The 15,409-nt window shown below is 41.6% G+C and overlaps 1 protein-coding gene across 3 annotated transcripts in view; it reads right to left on the bottom strand.

The window, feature by feature from the left end:
- Positions 1-347: 347 nt before the first annotated feature.
- VPS13D (vacuolar protein sorting 13 homolog D) overlaps positions 348-15,409 on the bottom strand; it is a 146,454-nt gene continuing 131,392 nt past the window's right edge. For all 3 annotated transcript variants that reach the window (XM_075839505.1, XM_075839504.1, XM_075839506.1), the window contains 3 exons: positions 2,911-3,042; positions 1,271-1,511; positions 348-480 (listed from right to left, as the gene is read on the bottom strand). In XM_075839505.1, coding sequence (XP_075695620.1) covers positions 349-480; positions 1,271-1,511; positions 2,911-3,042 — 505 coding nt within the window. In that variant the 3' untranslated portion in view covers position 348. The remainder of the gene's footprint in view (positions 481-1,270; positions 1,512-2,910; positions 3,043-15,409) is intronic.

Below are 15,409 nucleotides of genomic sequence, written 5' to 3'. Positions count from 1 at the left end.
CTATCTGCAATATAAACAAATGTGACACGTTACACAATCCAGGTTTCATATTCTCATATATTTACACCATACTATAGATGTACATATTTACAGGTTTAGCAAAATAAATGTATTCGTTCAAAATCATTACAATTCAAATGCATCTATTTATAATTATATACCATATTATAAATTATCCCCCCCACCCATCTCCGTATACTGGAAAGGCAGTAATGTTCTTCACACAACGATAGTCGTACTGTATTCATATAGGTTTACATATTCACACGGATATACACATGTATGTTACAGGAGATTACATGTCCGTGTGAACCTGGCAGGGTGATGCTTGGAGTCATGTGCTTCTTTTTAATAGTTCAAGTCCAAGTTCTCTTGTTCCTCCGTTTGTCTCAACATCAGCTGCTGCTCGTAGTACAGACTCTTTGCATAATTTATCTCTTGAGATATTTTCACGGCAAGAGCTTCAGATTTTACATGGACCTAACAGAAAACCAAGAACAAAAACTTTAAGAACAAATGGACTGCATTTTTTTCCAGAAACAGCGCCACTGTTGTGCAAGGTGGTGTCTGGTACTGCAGCTCAGCATCATTCAAGTGAATGGGGTGGAGCCGAAATACCAGTCATGACCCAAGAGAGGCGCTATTTTTGGAGAAAAATAAAGCTACTGCAACAGGGAAAAAGACAGAGCCTTTTCAATATGATTGCTGCATGTGATTTGCTTTGACACATGGGTTACGGTTTTTACCTGATGGCTTACTTACTTTGTAGTGGTGTTAAATCATACACATTGTGGGACTTGTCCACCTTTGTACCCAATTTTTGTCTTATTGCTCCAAAAAATTAAGCACATAGTCTTCATTAAAGATCTCTTACCACTCTGTGTATACAGCTCCTATGCAGAAAAATGTGCCTCCATGGTTACAGACTACAAACAAACCCTGTGTAGTCTGATAAAAGTGTCCCTAACCTTGAGATAAACAATAGTGATACCTACAAGAACAGTACGGGCTACAGACGCAATAGTGTTACCAATATGATGTACCACCATGAGACAGTCATGTCCAGGACAAACAAAACTGCAGACAACCGCTTCAAATTTAGCAGCTTTTTCGTATTCCCATACATCCTACATATAGAATGCCAGTGGTGTCGCTAGCAAAACACATGCCTTGGGGTTTGTGCCCCTGATCTTCTAATACCCCAGCAATGCCCCTGTAGAATGCACACAAAATATAATTGCATACAGAGTCCCCATAGATCACCTCTTACCATGGGTTTCTGGTGTGACGGCCCCGGTATAGCTATTCCACTACTTGTTGTTTCAGCTTTTTTAGTTAACTGAACATAAATTTTCCCATGATCCTTTGAAACAAGGCAGTGATAGAGATCGTCGTATTTAATTTCCAAAAAGATTGCATCTCGGTCCACATACTCGCCCCATTTAAGAAAGTAGACGGCTTTGGATGAGATGAGCACGCAGTAGCTGTCTATGTGTTCAACGGCAATGAAACTGTGAAGTAAGAGAATAAGAGAGTGAATCTGACATGGTAGACCGTGGCCTTCAATAACTGGAGAGAAAACTAATGGGATGTCAAAATGTAAAACTGTCCTAGCGTTTTTCTTTTTACTATAATGAGCATTTTTTATGATGATGACTTTTCTTTTTGATGATGTAAACCATTGATAAGGTATTTATTGATCGTGGACTGTATTCCACTTTAATAGCCACCATCTACACCAGTGGTCTCCAACCTGTGGCTCTCCAGCTGTGAGGAAACTGCAACTCCCAGCATGTTACAGCGGTCAGGGCATGCTGGGGGCTGTAGTTACACAACAGCTGGAGATGTCTGATCTTTACCAAGACTTGTCTCAGTGCACGACACTTTGTTCGCCATCTCTTGATTGAAAGGAAAAGTTTATGGCTTTCGCTTTTGGACTAAAGGCCCTTTTACATGGGCCAATAATCGGGCAAATGATCGCTCATCTGCTGATAGTATCATTATAAAAAATAAATATATTATCGTTGTCGGCAGCACATCTCACTGTGTAAACTGGGAGACGCGCTGCCGACATGATAGTAATGTATGGGGACAAGCGATCGGAGTAATGAGCGCTTGTGAACATACACATCTCCTTGTGAAAGGAGCGAATGAGCGCCGATCAATGGACAGTTATTTAGAAATTTTCTGCTTCACGGTTTGATCTATTTTTTTCCTACTTTTGCTTCTTTCTTTAATCACAGAGGCATTTGTATTGTAAGGCCCCAGGGGGCATTTGCCCCGAGTGTCATGGGGACCCCAAAAAGCCATTTTGCCTTGGCCAGGATATTTAGGTACAGGGCTAGGGCAGTGGTAACTCAACATGCCTGAACCTTTATTCTCACGGGAGATAAGCGACTGCCAGAGGAATCATCTGACAGTCTTAATACCTTCTACCCATATAAATAGATATGCAGAGTTGAGCCACGTTTGTGGGTGGGGGACGATGACACGGGGGAGATGGTTGTCGGCCAAACGAGTGTTTGGCTGACAGCTAACTCATGCAATCTCTGTAACATTTATCTGTAGGCTTTCTACGTTACTGCGGGGCTCTATGTCCCACAAACCAATGCTTGCTTTTTGGTCGGTGTATGTCAAATTATAATGCTCCAAGTTCTCATATGTCCGTGCACCATATCTGTGTATATATCACATGTCCATTTTTCCCCAAAACAAAAAAAGTCTTTGTAGAAAAGTGTTCCAGTGAATAGATGGACTGCTGAACCTGGACTGATGGATGCAGGACTGTGGATTGTTAGCAGCCATCTTTACCTGCTTAAAACATGTCAGCGACCCTAGGGTGACAAGGCTGGCCGAAAACAAGCAGAAAAGATTAGACCCATTTAATTGATAAAGATCTGTGGTACTTACAACTCATCCTGGATGTTGTCTGTCAGTCTGAAGAGTTGCTCCTGTCCCTCAGCTTGTGTTTCGGAATATCTCGGAAGAAGACCCTGAGGATTTGTGCAACAACGTGGCCTCCTAACCCTCTGAACTTGCATTCTACAAAAGGCACAAAGAGAAAAAAATGTTTAGACTATTAGAAATTCCTTCAGATAAAAGTCTCCTGCATATACCAAGACCTAACCACCCATAGTCCCAATGGTGGACACCACCAGACACTGGCAAAATGTAAAACAAAAAAATAGTTAAAAACTCCTGGGAAATTCCGAGATTCTGATATAAAATTTGCCAGCATTTTTGTACCTTAAAAGGATCAGGGCCAAGCCGTAAAAGAAAATCCACCCAACACATACTCAAACTTTTCCGTAACTGGCTTCTATTTCTGGCAAATATGACATTAATCCAACTCAAAGGAGAGAACAAAGAACGCCAAAGATCCTTCTCAATGAAATGTAACTCTCTGTTCTATTGATATAAAAAAAGGCAATAAAATATATTCTTGCATATGGAATAAAGTTCACTGGAGTCCAGAAAACTTTTTAGTATTAAGTTAAAAGGAATGTATACAGAGGAAGTGGGGGAAAGGGGGAAAATCAGGCCCGAGAACAAAGATACTTCTGTATCCAGCAACTCCTGGTAGCATAACATTCAACTTGGTAATAGAATTTGTCACTAAGGGCCCTCAAGTGTAATGGGGTTTTACAGTTAAATTATTTCTCCAAGTGTTAGAATGAACGGCTCGGATTGTCACAGTCCATCATTGCCTGCCAGACTGGTTGGTTTGGTCTGGAAGACGAGCCGCATTCCACACTATGATGTTTTTTTTTTTCTCTTATAAACTACAGTCTGTTCCGCTGTCTCAAGTTTCTTTCTGTAAATAATAAAAAACACTGATGAATCTATTAAAAAAAATAAAAAAAGCTGAAAATTTGAAAAGCAGAGCGAACCGTAGTGTGACTCGCATCTGTGTTACATTAAACGTGCACTCAATAGATTTTCTGATTCTTTTTTAATGAGCACACAAAGGCAATACAAGACAGAAATGCCCCAATGTCTGCTGGTCACAGCGGGGGAGAGCGCGGCTCAATGAAGAGACAAAAAGAGACCGGGGATGGTGTCAGAAAGTTCAAGCACGGGTAAAGAACCTTACTGAGAAGAAGAGAACACGTAGAGGCTTCAGCCAGAGACGGCTTAACACGAGTGTCCATACTCCATGGCCGGTATTACAAAATGCGAGGTCGGCGGGAGGCAATGAAATATCGAGTCCGTGTGCTGTGGGTTTTAGAACGTGATTCCAGTCTGATGCAAGATCGTGGTGCTCACTTCAGGAGCTTTGCTTTACCTGGGATCAGGAATGGAGACCAAGCAAGGCCAAAGCCCGCAAGATTTACTATGATTATTATTAGGGGCAGATTTTACTTGAATTTGCCGGCAATGCGTTCACACATCACAGTAAAATTCTGGTCTTCTGGCACTGAACCTTTCGGAGCTCCGTCTGGTCTGCCATGTGTCTAATTTTAGACGTAAAACTGCTGGACCGTTGGAACGGCCTACTGGATCCTGGACGATAGTATTGATTTTTTCATAACTTCTCAGGTTGCCCAATGGTCCAGCAGCATGTGGTTCCATGGATGGTGGACTACTGGAATCTTGCGGACTTTAACATTTTAGAGTACAGCGCGACTTACCAAAATAAAAATAATTAACTAGAATCTCTACAGTATTCAATAGGGAAAGACATTGGCCCGTTAATAAGCTTGCAGGATTGTGGGGAATTGATCATCCCAGTCGTTGTCCTGAAAATACTTTAAGTTCTTCTGCTGTATTATCAGAAGATTTCCTCTTGTAAAAAAAAAAAAAAAAAGGAATTTTTTGTAATAAGATAACATTAGGAAATTGTTATTCCCTATTATATACAGTAAAGGAGAGGTCTACCTTGTACAATGTCTTTTTTTTATATTTAGAAGGGACTTAAAATAAGCTGACGACAGGATGTCCTACAGTTAGGATCCCCAGCAATCCACTCTAATCTGCAGGGTAACCTGGCTGCAAGTGTTCCATTTCTCTGCAGCTCCTCCAAAGGGGAAATTAAGAATTACATGGTGCCCCTTAAAGTCAATGAGCTGTCCTTGTAATGTACAGACGTGCCGGCTCCTTCACCAGTTATCTTGTCGAAGTCTAGAATAAGGGGCTCTTATGTTCTACTAGATCGGTTATTAAAAAACTTCAGCTAGCACTTTACCTTCTGATTTACTTGTAAATGGCCATATAAACATTTTGTGTAGTAATGCCTACTAAATCTATTTAGTATTTGGACTTCTTTGGCTACAATCAGACGAACGCGTCCGATTTGCGCACGTAACCAAGCAGCATTTTTCTTACTTATTCTAGTCCGTTGCGTATGCCATCAGTGTGCTTTGCGTGTGGCATGTGTTTTTCACGTCCGTGAAAGCACTTCTTATTTTTATTTTACATTTATTTCTCTGCTTTTCTATGTATTTGATGCCTGAAACACGGACAGCACACAGATGTTGTCCCTGTGCTGTCCGTGGTTTTCACGCACCCATAGACTTCAATAGGCGACTAGATGCGTGAAAACTCACACGTGTAAAAAGCCCCATTGAAATGCATGGGCCTGGGCGCTGTGAGTTATTTCAACGCACATCGCACGGACGAGGATTACGTTCGTCTGAATGAGCCCTTAGACTGATATCTATGTGTATACCAAAGAGCTTTTGGATTCAGCAATGTTCCAGGATCCAATACTTAGGGCTCATTCACAAGAGTGTGAGTCTCGTCAGTGTGCTGTGCGCTGAAACAACGCACAGCACACGTACCCATTGATTTAAATGGGGCCGTTCACACATGCGTGAGTTTCCACGTAGTGAGAGTCCGTTGCGTGAAACTCCCTGCATGGCATACATGGGGTCATTTTCACGCACCTACGCGCCCATTGAAATCAATGGTTGCGTGAAAACCACAGACAGCACATGGATGTCCATCCGTGTGCTGTGCGTGATTTGCGCATCACTTCCATTGAAAAAAAAAAGAAAAAGAAGTGCTCGAAAAAGCACATTGATGCAATAACGCAACGCACGCGGACAGATTTAAGCGCTTTTTTTACGCGCGTAGATCTGTCACACTTGTGTGAATGTAGCCTTCGGTTCTGGGTCATTTACTATACATTTCTGTGAATTAAGATGACATTCCTGTGTTGTCTAATTACTTATTCGAGCAATTTGGAGCTTTCTAAACAGTAGTGAAAGCCGTCAATCACGTCTCAGGCTGGCAGGAGCCCGTCTACCACTCATCAGCTGCATCATACAGTGTTTATTCAGCTGACGAGGCCTCGCAAACCAGTATTGTTTCTCCATTGTGAATGGTAATGACAGACTGTGAAACTACTATTATTATTATTATCATTTCCACCGGCATTTCAACCCAATGTATAAGCCCCAGGGATTTCTTATGTTTCCACGTACAGGTTTAGGCCCGTTATTAATAACCTGTGGAAGAGAACAGCAGCGACAATCTCAGCTCGGAGTCAAACGGAGAACTGAAAAACATGCAGGGTTGGTAAATCTTGAGGACCACGTTTGGCCGCCATTGCTGCAGTTCAGAAGGTAGTTTGAATTTTACCATAAACATCTAATACTGATAAATGGAAGGTAAAAGAAGATACAAGTCATCATTGCATACTAAATGGGAAAACACTGGGTAAAACAGACAAGGAAAGGGACTTTTAGTTGACAGTAAACTTATAGGCCCAATTACCACTGGAACATTTCGGCCGGTGCAACGGGTGCTGATCAACGAGCCGTCTAGATCCTGTCACACGGAGGGGGCGAGTGGTCGTTACTCCGATCGCTCGTCCCCATACATTATTATCATGTCGGCAGCGCGTCTCCCGGTTTACACACCAAGATGTGCTGCCGACAATGATTATATTTCAGGTTTTTAAAACGATACGATCAGCAGATGATGGAGTGTTTGCTTGATCATCTGCTGATCGCTGCCTGTTTACACAGGACAAATATCGGGAACGAGTGTTCTATGAATGATCATCTGCCCGATAATTGCCCAGTGTAAAAGGGCCTTAACCGTAGCAACCAGTGTCAGGCAGCTGCTGCCAAGGCATATAAGATCATGGGGTGCTTCAAAAGGGAAATATATACGCACATGATGAGAACATAGTTCTACCACTTTATAAGTCACTAGTCAGACTGCACATGGATTATTGAGTGCACAAAAAAAGAAAGACTGGTAATGGGTGAACTACAGTAACCAGAAAGATCAAAATTAGGCTTATTTAGTTTAGAAAAAAGACGGCTGACAACTATGAATAAATATATCAAAGTTCAATACAGAAACCTCTCTCATGATCTATTTATACCCAGGACTGTAACTATAACAAGGGGGCATCCTGTACCTCTAGAGGAAAGAAGGATTCTACACCGACATAGAAAAGGATTCCGCAGGAAATTCCGGGCGAAAAAGCACATCAAACTGTTGTGCAGTTCTTCGCCCGGAATGTCCGCTGTAGAAAACTGCTGCATTAGCCGGCCTGCCTCCTGGGATGAAACGTCATCCTGTGATTGGCTGCAGAGGCGGTCACATGGGATGAAGTGTCATCCCAGGAGGACGGCCCTCTGACGTCATCCAGGCCGGCTGGGATGACGTTTAATCCATGTGACCCCCACTACAGCCTGTGATTGGCTTGAGTGGCGGTCACACGGAATGAAGCGCCATCCCAGGAGGCCGGCTTGGAGGAAGAAACACAGAGCCATAGGTAAGTATAGTGTTCCTTTTTTTTTATTCAGCGTTGCGAACCCGCCGCAAAAAACGCAACTGCTATTTGTTGCAGGTTTTACCTCCCCATTCAATGGGAAAACCTGCAGCGATTATGCAAATACAATTGATATACTGCGGAATAAAATTCCACACCGCAGGTCCATTTCCAGTTTTTCCGCTCAGTATTTACGCAGCGTGTGGATGAGATTTATTAAATCTCATCCACTTTGCTGCTACTGTATTCTGCTGCGTTTTTTCCATCCGCAATTCCGGACGGAAAAAACGCAGAAATACGTGTGGACAAGCCCATACTGTAAGAGCCGTCACACTATGGAAGTCTCTGCCAGAGGAAGTTGTGATGGTAAATTCACTAAAAGACGTCTAAAAGGGGCCTGGATGCCTTTCGCGAGTGTAATAATATTACAAGTCATGTTCGCTAGATTAGTGAAAATTGGGTCGTTGATCCAGGGATTTATCCCGATTGCCATATTTCGAGTCGGGAAGGAAATTTTGCCCTAAGATGAGGAAAATTAGCTTTTGCCTCATTTTTTTTTTGCCTTCCCCTGGATAAACTTTGCAGAAAAATAGGTTGAACTGGATGGACTTTTGTTTTTTTTAAGCCTCACATACTATTCTACTATCTATAAAAAACAATCAAAAAAGTAAGGTGCCGGCAGCAAATTATTAGCCACATTGGCTATGTGTCTGCCGCGACTCCAGCCCTGCTTTAGATGACCACTAGGGCCTGTAGTCGGCTGACAATTGCTATTGGCAACGGCAGGTTACTTGAAATGAAGAATAATACTAAAGTAAGGAAATATTTAAGCAACTCCCTAAGGTGGTATCAAAAGTTCAACAAAGGTGAAGCAATGATTTATGAAGCTGGATCCATCGCTCACATAAGAAGAACCTGTTCTACTACATGACTGCACATCACCCTCCATGTCAGCAGAGGAGCCGTAATACAGACGAGAATGTGAAGCATTTAACTGCATAAGGGAAATTTAAAAAAAGATCTACTACGAGCCAAGAGAGGAGTCTTCAGGGTCTAATGAATCACGCATGGCCGTATACTTGATATATTTTAGAATCGGGCTCATACGACACACTGATCATTCCACTACATTATTAGAGATACTATCAGAACAATTCAGCTCTTTATATGGGATTTATCATATAGAGACAAGGGATAAAAACGTTGTGTGTAACAAAGAAGAGACGAGACCCTATGTGTCTCCATGGTTACAGACTACAAACAAAACCAGTGTGTGTAGTCTGATCCTGCAGTCACTCCCACATGCTATAATGGAGAGAGCGGAGCACATGCACTCCATCATTCCCATACGACACACCACACAATACCCCAGGTCCCCCAAAAGGTGGGGCTCCCAGAGTGTCCAAAAATAAAAGTGTCTGCCTGATGCCCTATATGACAATTATTATTAAAATTCATTTTTATTTGTAGCAGCCCACCTCCCCCAAATTATCTGATCACATGCTAGGCCCCACAGAGATCTGCTATAATTTGTGGGAGAACCCAACAGCACCACCGCAGGGGTAATTAAGAATTACACATTTACTACTGAAATCAATGGGCTGCCAATGTAATGCACGGACGTGCCAGGTCCTTCAGAGACGGACTCTCTTTGTAGCCACTCTCTGCTCCGGCTGATAGATGGAGGTACCGTACAAGGGACCCATCTCTATTAATTCAGAATGTCCTGACAGGGTATTTGAAAATGGGTTTCCTAAACTAAACAACCCCTTCTGGCCTGAGACAAATATTACCTACAGAGCACTGGTGGGACAACAACACTACTATCTTAGCCTTTAACATGAGAAGTTACATGTGAGGCAACGCAACGTAACAAGGCAACATTTCGAACACTTCCAATGGAAATTTGTTCCTATTGTTGCAAATATAGCGACACATGGACCCATTCCAGATAAGTGTTGCCATGTGTCCCAGATTGGGCCATGAGCAGTCATCTTAAAGTGAATGTCCATCTTTGACCACCATTTAGTATTTTTGCATTTTTTTTGTATTATTTAACCCCTTAACACAGAATTACTTACATGTACGTCATCTGTGCCCGCAAAAATCTAGTCCACATACGGCTACATCGATGTAAAAATAAAAAAGATATGGCTCTTGGAATGTGGCGAAAAACTTTTTTTTTTTTTTTTTAAAAGGGTCTTTATTGTGTAAAAGTAGTAAAACGTTTTATGTATAGGTTTTTAAACCTGTACATATTTGGCATCGCTGTAATCATACCGACCCCTAGAATAAAGGTAACACACTATTTACACCGCACGGTGAACGGCATGAATATAAAATGCAGAAGACAATGGCGCAATTGCTGTTTTTTTCCCCATTTCCCCCTAATAAGTTAATAAATGTAAATCAATAAACTATATGTACCCCAAAACACCACCCTCATTGAAAAATACAATTCGTCCTGCAAAAATTAAGCCCTTAGGCAGCTAAGATATTGAAAAATAAAAAAGTTAGGGCTCTTGAAATGGAACGATGAAAAAGAGAAAAGGAATAGTTGGTCCTTAGTGTCAAAAACGGTCTGGTCAAAAAGGAGTTAAATAGTGCAAAAATTATCTGCTAATTAATATATATATATCTCTTAATCGTGATTGGATAAATCCCTTGCATCCGTTCACACAGCCTCACCACTAGGGGGCATTGAGGAGATTACTGCATACTAATCTTACATTGAACGCAATAATAAAAGAGTATGCAGTAAGCTCCCCCTGGTGGCGGCTGCAAGTAGTCCAAATTTTATCCTGTAACTATGTCTACACAGGGAATTTGGAGCTTTTTTTTAAAAATAAAGCTCTGACCGCTATAAAGATCTATTGTGAAAATGAATCAGTGTAGAGTGAACATAAAAACAACATAATAAAAAGTAGATATTCGTTTTAAGCCTTATCGTTCTAATCTAATGAAAAAATAAGCAGTGAGGGTATTTTTTTGAAGTGCCTTTTTGACTACCCACCATCTGTCAGAAGATGTTGGGGGTTGCAGTTTTGCAACAGAACAGTCTGGAGATCACCCATGTAGGCCTGCAAAAGTTAAGAAGTTCCTAAGAACAGTCAGACTGAATGCCCTGAACACGAAAGTAATAAATTAGATGTCGAATATTCCCTTTTTATTCCTTTGACCTCATTATTATGTTACAGCGAGCAGTACATCGGAGTAGAATGTGGCACGGTGTCATTGACTTGTGTTTCATTGTTATTCAACCATTACTGATTAAAAGCAAAAGTGCTGCTTTAAAGAAGGATAAAGTAGGTGTCTGTGTGAGATACTTGACAAATTAATGGAAGCTTATCTCGAAATTTCCATTTTACAGCCTATATAATGTCAACCAGAGACTGATCGCCGGCTCCGCCGAGAACAGGGGTTGGAGCACAATCTGCTCCTGGAGGGAAACTTAACACAAAACAGTCCCATCTATTCTGGATTTAACAGACCATTCAAAAACATGTGAACCAAATAATCTCATGCACTAGAAGTGTTTTCGTAGAGGGTGTTTATTTTTTCCCCCTTTCCTTCCATCTCATCGAAGGAGTCAAGATGACCTAAGCACGTAGCTCCAGATGACTTCATGTAATGGCACTTAGTTTCTTTTAGTTATGGTGTAACAAAAAGTTCAGACCATCTATCTGTATATATCATTTTTGAATTAATAAGTTTGAGCTTTGCAAATTATAATGACCCTTCGGTTTGGCCCTTCAAGCTTTCGCGGGGGCCATTTTGATATAGGCTACCATTTCTACATACACTACAAAGATAAGCAGTAATAGGAACAGTAGGGGCTCATGCGCATGGCTAAAGACCCCGTATGACGGAACACCGAGTTCCTGCTGGTTTGTATTATAGTCCCCTAGGTACTCTGTGAGCTGTTGTATCGTGGGGCCTCCAAAAACCAATGCTTCTAGAGTAGAATAACTTCGTAATACGGCATGGAGCCTTCCACCATTCTTTTCTTGCGGATGCTTACAGAATGTGTCCCTGTAAAATCAAAAGGCACACAGAAGTACAGTATGGGCTCATATAGAATTCTATGTGCGCCGTACCGCGGATCCATATGCATTAAACCTTAGACTTTGCCGCATACATTACCCAAGTTGTCATGTTTTTGTATCGACTTTCAAACAAGTCAACATAACTCGAAGGTCTTGCTCTAAATTTAGCCACAGACATGAACGCCAGTTTAGCCAACAGATATTGCACCTCACAATGGGGAAAGGGGAAAAAGCTCCTGCCAGACGCATCTTATCTGATCTCCGGGGGGAACGAAGGATCGGGCATGTTAAAGTCTATCTAAGGTGTATGGTCAGCTTAAAGTGAATCTGTCATCAGACTATTATATGGGAGGACAGCAGTTTATGAGGTCCGATCTATTAGTCTAAACGTGACCAAAAAATATTGAGCCATTTGGAATTGAGCTAACAAAGAATACAGCAGACTCGGAACTATGAAGTTCACTGTATTCTTTGATAGCTTCTATTAGCCAAACGGCACAAAAGACTGAACCCCCTGGTCTCGAAAGGTCATTATATCTTTCCTGCAATATCTTATGTTATAATCAGTGGATCCTTGAGTCTAGTTAAGGAGATTTTTCCCTTCTTCTTGTCCACTCTTGCACTTAGACTGCCCACACATTTGAAAAGTTGTTGGCCGTTCCGACAGCTATCCCTCATGTCTCCCCCATACATAAGCACCTTTAGCTCGGCTAAGCGTGCATGCGTTTTTAACAGAGAGAGATTTTGGCCGACTTTCCTCTAATTCGTCAACCTTATATCAACCTGGTCATAGTTGGCTTGGAATATTTTGGCCTTTCGGATGCTCCAGTTTTCTCTATTGCTGGTACTTACTGACCTCTTTTGGGATTTTTCTTATAATGTTTGTTATATACTACGATTCCCCCTATAGTGACAATTTCAGAGACCAGAAAACTTATGTAGGTCCGATAATGATCACATATGATCAGTAACAATCTCTATCTTCTGAGATGGTCCGCTCTATGGTAGACCCATATAAGTGAACACTAAAGATCAATCTTGCTTAAAAAATGTGGAAAGACTTTTACTTTTTTTTCTCGACAATCCCTTAAAGGGGTCCCAACATCCTACAAAATTTGCAAAGTCTCATATACATTTATGTATTGAAGTTTCAGACTAGCTGTGAATGCAGAAATAAACTAAAGGGGGTTTTACACTGGGTAATTATCGGGCAATTATCAACGAACTGTCTCGTTGATCGGCGCTCGCTGCACAGGCCAAAATTGGCCGGTGTAGTAGGGCCTTTGTCCTTTTCCTTTCTTCAATAGGGACCCTTGTGACTCAGTCACTATCACAGGAACCCTGCCAGAATGGGCGGTTAGGTACTGTGGGCCACGCGACTGCTGTGTACCTGTTGGGGACAACATTTTCCAGGTACACCTTGCTCTCTCCTAAGTGTCCTGTGCGCCGACGGCAAGAAGCAAAGCTGCATGTAAAGGCAAGTGATTGTGAACTGCACAGGCTTGTCCTGTACAGGGAGAACGGCGAGACTGTGCAAGCGCAGCCTCATTGCGCAGAGCGAGGACGAAAGCCGCTATACTGACAAAGCGGCGAAGATCTGCACATTCTCGGCCTGCAGCAAAAGAGCTACTCTAGGACATAACAGGGGCAACCAGGTAATAACAAACTTAAGAGATGGGGTATATTTTTTTAATCGGTTCACTTTTGATAATTATTTGTATTTGCAAAAATTAATGCATTTTTAACAGTGATTGAATGGGGCATGATTATGATGTTGGGGAACCCCTTTAGGGAAACCAGAGTAATTGTTGACAAACACAATGTCCATGATTTTCCTATGAAAAGAACAGCTCGTCTCTCCCCGGAGAAAACATGTTCTTGATGGTAAATTCTGGGTCTTCCAGGCATTTCCACTAGTTGCGGAGAGTACATCTGTATTCCCTCTTCTCGATAAACCGTAAAGTGGTTGATTCAGAATGAGTTCCCCAGAGTGTCGATTCGTGTTGCTCTTTAATCCACTTGACATGTTTTGCTATTGTTTCTGGCAATTAAACCCTGTTATTCAACAAAGGCACATTTGACCTCCCATCCTTAAGCCGGTTGAGTCACAGAATTTCAGAGGGAACAGAAGAAGCAGAAGCAGCAAATCCCAAATAAACCGAGATGTCACGTCTGTTTATGCCGTGTGTGCACTTATAAAATGAAAACGCTGAAGGGAAATATTAACCGAGATAAGCCTTGTAATCATGGATCGGAAAACGCTGGAAACTTGATCTGCATACTTACCGATGAGTATACATTACTGGCGGAGGTGTAACTTGAAGCTCCAGGGCCCTAATGCAAAATCTGTTTCAGGCCCCCACCTCCCATGCACTTGGTCCGTGTGCAGCCGCGACCTCTGCCCCCCTTCGCTGGTGGTTACTGGGTACATAGACCCCGGCGATCACTCTTGTTAACGGACATAACCACGGCCCCCAAATTACAAATCAGGCCTGGAACTACAAACCGCAAGTAAAAAAAGCTGGAAATATACTGATCCACCAAGAAAACCTATGGTGAGAGTGGCCAAGAAGAACGTAGTCACCATCTATAAAATGTAGTACTTGATGTTCTGGTATCCAAATGTAATTTAAAAAAAAATTCTGCACCAAATTACAACGCAACTCCCGGAGGTCGGACTTTTCTTAGCGATATCCATAACATTTAATGATGGGAGTTCCACTTTAAAGAGGACCTGTCGGCTCTCCTGACACGTCTGCTTAAGTAAATACTAATATTCCCCATAAAATAATTCTGTAGCATGTTTGCTTTTATAACTCAGCTTGGTGCCGTTCCTCTTTTATCATTCCTGGAAAAGTATGAATACATTTTACAACTGGTTGTTACCATTCCCCTTTCCATGAGGTGTTTTTCTACACAGCCTGACGCTGTCAAATCAGTGCGGACATAGTCACCCTCCTGACCAGCAGAAAAAAAACATCCAGTTTTCAATTTATTCCTGTATTTCCAGGAGGAATAACAGAGGAATGGCACAACACAAAGTTCTAGCATTGCTTTTTTTTTATAAGGGAACACAAGTGTTTACTAATCCAGACATTCAGGAGAGCAGGCAGATCCAAGATAACTGCCTTTTAATAGACTAAAAAAAATCTAAACAAAACAAAAAAACTAAAATATCAAGCTTTTTCTCATGTTATTAAGATACAAGTCCCCTTCGTATAAAAATAAAATTAAAGTTGAATTAAAACCGGGCTGACGAACTTGCAGACTACCAGCCCAAACAGGATCTAACTGTCCCTGGGTGCTGTGCGTCCGTTCCAGATCTGAGTCACCCGGCTGGATTCATTTGCATTTAAATAATGTATAATTTGCTCCATTATGAACATCGTGTTCTGCCTTTCACAAAGAAAGAAGAATAATCGCCGCTGAAATAATACGAAAAACATGTGTTTCTCAACGGCAGCTTTAAGAGAGAGCGAACAAAAAAAAAAAAAAAAACTCAAAAAGAACAAAAAGCACCACAAAGATCCATAAACCGTATTTAGTGTTTAAACAAAAACTTTCTCAATACAAGTCGAGAATAGAAAAATAAGCAATTGGGAAACGGCTGCCAGGCGGGCAGTAGGTTTGGAGA

Source organism: Rhinoderma darwinii, chromosome 10, assembly GCF_050947455.1.
Source record: "Rhinoderma darwinii isolate aRhiDar2 chromosome 10, aRhiDar2.hap1, whole genome shotgun sequence".
Taxonomy (NCBI): domain Eukaryota; kingdom Metazoa; phylum Chordata; class Amphibia; order Anura; family Rhinodermatidae; genus Rhinoderma; species Rhinoderma darwinii.
This window is presented reverse-complemented; position numbering and strand designations above follow the sequence as displayed.